Source organism: Adiantum capillus-veneris, chromosome 2 (genome assembly GCF_014529385.1).
Source record: "Adiantum capillus-veneris isolate H3 chromosome 2, ASM1452938v2, whole genome shotgun sequence".
Classification (NCBI taxonomy): domain Eukaryota; kingdom Viridiplantae; phylum Streptophyta; class Polypodiopsida; order Polypodiales; family Pteridaceae; genus Adiantum; species Adiantum capillus-veneris.
In genome coordinates, this window is record NC_140932.1 from 26,586,320 (window position 1) to 26,593,615 (window position 7,296).

Genomic DNA, 7,296 nt, shown 5'->3' on the forward strand with positions numbered 1-7,296 from the left:
ATGCAAGTGAATTCCTGATGTCACGTGTACACCTGGTCTTGTAGTGCTTTCGGATGGTCCTAAAAAAATTTTCGTGCGGCAAAGGTGCCACCAAAAATGTGGCTCTGCTCAAAATAATAATAAAAAATCAAGGTCCCAAAAGGAACACAATGAGTCTCCACATAATGCCTTAATGATGGACTTAAACATACCAGGATGTGGATGATCTTCTACATCTAATAGAAAGGACACCTCGGAGATGTAAGAAATCTAATCCATGATCTATATAGCCAAATGGAAACCAAAAAACAGACAATGTGAGGAAGGAACAAAACCTTCACATGACATAGTTTAGTATATGGTATGGAGAGAGGTAGAAAATTAATTCATGAAATATTTTATGAGTTGAAACATACACAAAGAAGAAGACAATGATAAGAAGGATTGGAGCATTCATATGGCATTGTTTGATATCTCATGGTACACAATGTTTGTTGTTAGTGCACTTGTTTCGTTCACATCAACATCACGTAGGAGAATCTTCACTCCACCTGAACGTACGCGTGACAAAGCAACATACAATTGTCCATGAGTAAAGACCGGTGTCACCAAGTATAGCCCCAACACAGCAATTCTTTGGCCCTGTGACTTATTTATCGTCATACAAAAAGCCAATCTAACTGGAAATTGTCTTCGTCTAAGAACAAATGGAAAATCCGTGTTAGAATGCACAAAACATATTCGAGGGATGAAAACCTTGGTCCCAACCCGTGTACCTGTAATAACTTCTGCCTCCAAAACTCTAGCGTGAAATGCCTTGCACACCAAGCGTGTCCCATTGCATAGACCTTGACTTGGATCAAGATTTTGCAGTAGAATTATTGGGGCGTTCATCTTTAACTCCAAGCAATGTGTTGGAAATCCACCACCCATGTTTAGACCATTTAAAAACTCCACAGAGTATAAGGATGAATCTTGCATTGAATTTTCCACAACAGAGTCAGCACTAAAGTATTGCACAACATCAACTTTCATTGTGTACATGGCCCTAGCATTGAGAATATCAACATCTGAGTTTTTGGGAGCAAGGATGGCTCGCTCTTTGAAGTATTCTATATGGCCCACATCTTGATCCAAGTTTGAATAAATGCAACCTATCAATACATCTAACGAAGACGAAGAAAGCACCATGTGACGGGGAATCACGATCTTCTGTTCATCACCACTTGTCAAAGTCCCATTTCCTACATCCATAAGCCATTCTCCGTAGGCAGAATTTGCAACGTCACCATCTCCCACACGCATGTTATGTGTCAATTGAAGGATCTTCACATGATTCTATACGTGCGATCGACAAAGTGTAGCATCAAAAATGTTGGCACGTGCTCCCTTGAACACCACTGGTAAGATTTGTCTAAAATCTCCCCCAAGAAGCAACACTTTTCCACCAAATGGCCTTCTTGAGCACATGATATCTTGCAAAGACCTGTCCAAAGCCTCAAAGGCATATTGATGCATCATAGGAGCTTCATCCCACACAATCAACTTGCATAGTCTAAGCAATTCAGCAAGCTGACCCTGAACAAGGATATTGCATGTGCTACAACTATTGAGCTCCAAGGGTATCTTGAACCTGGAATGTGTGGTGCATCCATTTTTTAGTAGCAATGCTGAAATCCCAGAAGACGCTGTGGCCAATGCAACTCCTCCTTCTCCACGTACACGTGACAACAAACAGTTGTACAAATAAGTTTTGCCAGTCCCTGCAGGCCCATCTAGGAAAAAAGTAGCCCCACCATCAAGACTAAATCCATGTAAAAAAATCTCAAAAGCAATCCTTTGATCTTCATTTAGAGTTTGCTCCATTGCATGTGACACAGATAGCTCTTGCGTTGTATCAAAGCATTGTTCTTGGAAAAGAAAGTTGTTTTCATTATGTGTCACAAAGCGCTCATTGGGCATTGGAATTCCAGGATAGTCAGTTAAACTTTGTCCAAATGTACCAAGATGAAGGGGATCGGGGAGCACCTCAGACGGAGAGTGAGAGAGAGAGAGAAGGAGACACACACGATGTGGGTGGGGAGACTCAAAGAGTGAGAAGCCCCCTATACACTTATGCTATGTATAAGGTATACAAGTCAGTGGGCGCCCAGACTCTGGGCGGCCGGGCAAGGCACAAGCGCCTATACCCCAACAACCTCCCACTTAAAGGCGACTGTGCCTTTAAGCAAGGGAACCTAGTCTAAAGACTACAAAAGGTGAGAGAAAACCGCTCTCAACCGATGCCCACTGGCTGGCTGTGATCGTGTGCATCCGGCTGTCTTGCTCCCGTGTAAGTCCATACACCACCAGACGTACCACACACGTACTGCAAGTATGTATGCAATACCTGCATATCTCCCTCGTGCACTATGCCATCATCAGTCGACAAACGAGTGACAACCCCAACTGCAAATGCTCTCACTGCAGCTGCGATATCTGGTCTCAAGATCAACATCTCATACATGAGACCAACGAATGCCGATGCAATGCTAGCGGGCCCTGCTAGCTCTACGGAGCATGCATCAACATATATATCCCTGGCAATAGGCATCTCTGACCGAGAAGGCATGTCAGCCACATGCATCTCCTGACTGTCCTCAAAAGACGCATCAACCTGTCGTGCAACCTCAGAGCAAACCAGCTGCTCTAGATGTCTGCTAGAAGACATATCCTGCACAACTATATCCCCATGCTCACTGTCGAGCATAGAAAGGAATGACTGCATAACCGCTGACATCTCAGCCTCCTCTACAATCATCCATTGAAAACATGACCACTCAATCTGCTGTGACTCACTAGAGCTCTCATGCTCTAACTCCGTATGCATAGACTCTTGCACAACGTCCTCCTGTCGTGACTCACTAGAGAAAGACCGCTCTACCTGTCTATCCTGCATAGAAGTATCTCGCACAACTGACTCTCTGCTTTGCTCAATCACTAGCAAAGCATGCATGTTTGACTCTGTCACCTCTCTGTGTGACTGCTCAAGTCGTGCCCCAACTGTGTGCACAACGAGCTCACTACTCTGCACCCCATGCAAAGCACCCTGCAACCCATGAGCAAAAGAGACTCGCCTGCTCTCTCACTGTCTATGTGGCTGCATGATCACAGAGACAACACCGTCTCTCCCGTGATCCACATGCAATGGGTAACCTGTACCACTCCTGGCACCTCTCGCAATCACTAGCGAACCCAAATGCATCACAAAATCTCGCTCTCGTAGCGAAATCTGACATCCACTATCTCGTAACTGTCTGACTGAGATCAATGACTGAGATCAAATCCCGTCTCAGATCTGGCACATAACGCACATGACGCAGGGTAAATCTCATACCACTGGGCAAGGACAAACATACGTCTCCTGTACCCTCAATGTCATACATAGCACCATCAGCCATGTGCACACAACCAAGTCTCCCACTAGAAAACGTGCTAAACCACTCACGATGCAACGTGACATGGAAAGTAGCATCTGAATCTAGTAACCAATGTGAAGACAATGTGCAATCTGATATGCAATCCGTAGACATAAGATCGTCTGAAGACAAGCTAGATGTAAATGTGACATCGCCGTCACAAGCATACTCAGTAACCACCGTACTGATCTCACCAGCATCTGTCATGTTCAAATCTGCATCAAGCATCTGTCGACTCCGTCGTCTCAAACGCCTGAAACATCGACGCCTAATGTGCCCTCTATGTCCACAATGCCAATATGTCAAGTCTCTATGCCGTCGAGACTTGCGTGTGGGACCAATCTCTCCCATGGACATAGAAGTGGGACTAGACTCCCTTGTAGACATGGATGTTGCGTACATAGCATGTAAACTCTGCCATAAATCATGAGTTGTAGTCTCCCTCGAGACCTGCCGGTCAACAGACTCAACCAGATGCAAACGAATCGTAGACATGGCTAACTCATCAAGATCCTTCCAATCATCATCACTCATAGACTTGGGCTTTGCCGATAAACCACGCAAGGGTTTATCCTACCCCAAATCTGTCAATGCAACAAGCATATGTTCCTTCCAAGCAACAAAATCTACACCATCAAACTGTGTCAGACCATAACTCTGGAAGTCAAATGAAAAATCAGCCATAATGCTCGCAAAAGAGCAACCAACAATGAGTCACAAATGTCAACCAAATCAGCCCTAAACTGGCTCGAATCGCATCAACAAAAGTCTGCAAAATATGGCTCCAAAACCTGATGCAAAGTTGCACCAATAATCGTGCAAAACCTTGCACAAAATCACAAGTCAATATGACTCGAATTTGCATAAATATCTGACAAAATTTTGGCAGAGTCTCCTTTGTAACTGGAGCAAAACCTCAACAGTAAACCTCAAAGAGACAATAATATATGCCACAATGGCCAATCCGGGAATAAACTCGACCGGAATCACCTCACAAAGTCATACATATGAGCATACCCGCTCTTGCCGGAGTACCACTCAACGGCACCTCAAATGACATACATGTGAGTGATGATTGCAGCCAAAATACCTTTCAATCGATGAACAAATGTCTGCCAGATAACTATAGCAACATTTCGCAAAGCCTTGCAAGATCTGTCGCTATGCGCAATGCGAAATACGGCACACAAGGGCATACACAAGTGACTCCAAACTCCAACCAAATGATGACTGAAAATCACCTGTCAAAGTGGGAGTAAACTCAACCACTAAACTGTCAAAGAGCAACCTATGGATACGTAGAAGCTATGGCGAGAACCTGGATAAAATCCAACAGAGTTTCGTCTATAAATTGAGCCAAATCTAAAATAATCTCAGCCACAAACAAATACACAAATCCATATATGGCATACATAGACCGCCAAGACCATGGCAACATAGCTCACTCTCGCATGAGTGGCTCTCTGGACAAATGCATATCCAAAAACCTGTGTACACCTATGAATTTGCTGGTTGCTACAGAAAATACTCCGTGTGTGTGAGATATACCAAAAACAGTGTTTTTGGGACCCGAAAGTGCACAAATAAACCTGCTGCTGTACCTGTTGTAATTCAAAGAAAAATTTCAACAAATAGACATCACCATCGTGTTCAGATCGTGCCAAAACCCTGACCTAGACTCCTGGATCATGTAGATCTGACTCTGTATGACGGAGCTACGCAAAAAATTGCGTTTTAGAGCCCGAAAATGGCAAAAACGAGCTGCACACAGTCTTGAACCTGCTCCTGCTCCACTCTGCGTGATACAATGTCCTCTCAATGCAAGCTCCAAGGCAAGAGCTCTGCCACAACAGCATCTAAGCACTCGAATGTCAAGCTCTCCTCCGTCGAGCACTTCTCTAACGAGCTCCACTGAGCTCAAAAGCTCCTCTCACCAAGGAAGCCGCAACCGCCTCCTCGACCAAGCTTGACCACACCAAGCTCCTAAGCTCCAAAGACAATGCTCCTGAAGCTAAAATCGCTCTCCGTGAAACTCCGCGATCGAACTCCACCGTTGAGAGCGAGCGAGCTATCGCCTCGAAGCTCTCAAAGCCGTCGTGCTCTCCGCGATCACCATAGCTCTGATACCAATTGAAGGGGATCGGGGAGCACCTCAGACGGAGAGTGAGAGAGAGAGAGAAGGAGACACACACGATGTGGGTGGGGAGACTCAAAGAGTGAGCAACCCCCTATACACTTATGCTATGTATAAGGTATACAAGTCAGTGGGTGCCCAGACTCTGGGCGGCCGGGCAAGGCACAGGCGCCTATACCTCAACACAAGAATGTTATGAAAATCTCTCAGCGCATATCCTTCAACAACCTGCGCACATCCATCCAAGGACTCATATCTCGACTCCAACATGTGTTGGTAGTCCTCAGAAAAAAAATGCCGAAATATTTCCCATAAGAGATGAGGGGAGGAGGGTTCACAAAACAATAGAATGGTCACAAAAAAATGTCTCAATTGCAAGCCTGTATGTGTACTGCAAGCTTCCTCCATGCAACCAAGCAATTACCCATCATCCTCCAAGATACCTCTTGCAATGCATGCTGCCTTGAATGTTGTGAACAATACGCCATTTATAGTACGCAAATCCTCAAATGATTTGCATCCTTTACAAATAGTCAAAGCAAAAGGACATAATATCGTTCACCTGCAGAGGGCTGCACAAAATACATCCGCCCAATAGGGTCCCTAGGACATCTCTTTGTCCATTTTTTGGAACCAGATTTCCACACCCATTTTTGAGGAAAATCAATGTACAAAGTATTGTTTGCATCAGGATTTTCCAAGTTGTATGTGAACCACTCTTTCAAAGTGGTCTTCTCTGCACCCTCTCTTTGCAAGACATCATTAAGGTTGTCATTATCTCGAAATGTCACCATTTGACCACCTGGAACATGCACGCTCAATCTCTAGACAACTGGTGCATCTTTGTGCAAAGGGAATTCAAAAATTCTCCAGCAAGCCTTGGATGCGGATACATAGCGGCCATCTGTATACTTGTTTATCTCATCAATGTTCTCCCTTTCTGCATCCTGCACTGCCGTATGGAATCTTACAGCTGCCCTATCATGCCCCTTGTAGATGTACTTGTAAACATACTTGACGGCTGAAATTGTAGAGCATACCTCAACATTGATATGTGCATTAAATAGTGTTGACAAAACAGGATTATATGGCACAACCCATAGGTTATCAATAATAGAACCCTTGACCTTGGTGGTAAATCCATTTTTTCGTCGTGCATAAATGGGGTAGCCATTACTATCCATGCTTGTTTGCTCACAAAATGGACGTGAATATTTTCTAATACATTGCCCATCAACCATGCAAGGTGATGAACTATTGAACTCACCACATGGGCCATGAATATTACAACTGACAATGATATCATGCAACACTTGAAACTTATTTTTATTTGGTAGCTCTGCACAAACCATCTTGTCATAGTCAAATGTTGATTGAGGCTTACATCGAGGATCTAGAATCAATAATGTATGATAATGTGGCAAGACTCTCTTTTGGAACTCCACGACAGACATGTAAGCCACCACTTTTCCAAAAATGTCTTTCTTCAAGATGTACTTCATCATGCTTGAGTGTTTCAGGAAGAAAACCCTAGTGGTTATGTCTGGTCGATCAACAGAAACCTGTCCTGGAAGAAATGCCTCATTTATTTATGGCCATTTAGGATTACATGTGAATGTGATAAATAGGTCTGGCTTTCCCTTTGCACGGACAATTGCCATTGCATCTTGATATAATTGGTACATGTGTCGAGGGCCTCCTATAAAAGATGAGGGTAAGACAATT

General features: G+C 44.1%; 2 protein-coding genes across 2 annotated transcripts; both read right to left on the reverse strand.

Annotated features, from left to right (window-relative positions):
- Positions 1-432: 432 nt before the first annotated feature.
- On the reverse strand, positions 433-1,284 carry LOC147462542 (uncharacterized). Its single transcript, XM_086493740.1, has one exon. The coding sequence runs from the start codon at positions 1,282-1,284 to the stop codon at positions 433-435; it is 852 nt and encodes a 283-aa protein (XP_086349866.1).
- Positions 1,285-6,395: 5,111 nt separating this feature from the next.
- Positions 6,396-7,076, reverse strand: LOC147462543 (uncharacterized). Its single transcript, XM_086493766.1, has one exon. The coding sequence runs from the start codon at positions 7,074-7,076 to the stop codon at positions 6,396-6,398; it is 681 nt and encodes a 226-aa protein (XP_086349892.1).
- Between the last annotated feature and the right edge of the window lie 220 nt (positions 7,077-7,296).

Coding starts and splice junctions, on each gene's coding strand:
- LOC147462542 (XM_086493740.1), bottom strand. CDS start 1,284: ATGCGTGTGGGAGATGGTGACGTTGCAAATTCTGCCTACGGAGAATGG.
- LOC147462543 (XM_086493766.1), bottom strand. CDS start 7,076: ATGATGAAGTACATCTTGAAGAAAGACATTTTTGGAAAAGTGGTGGCT.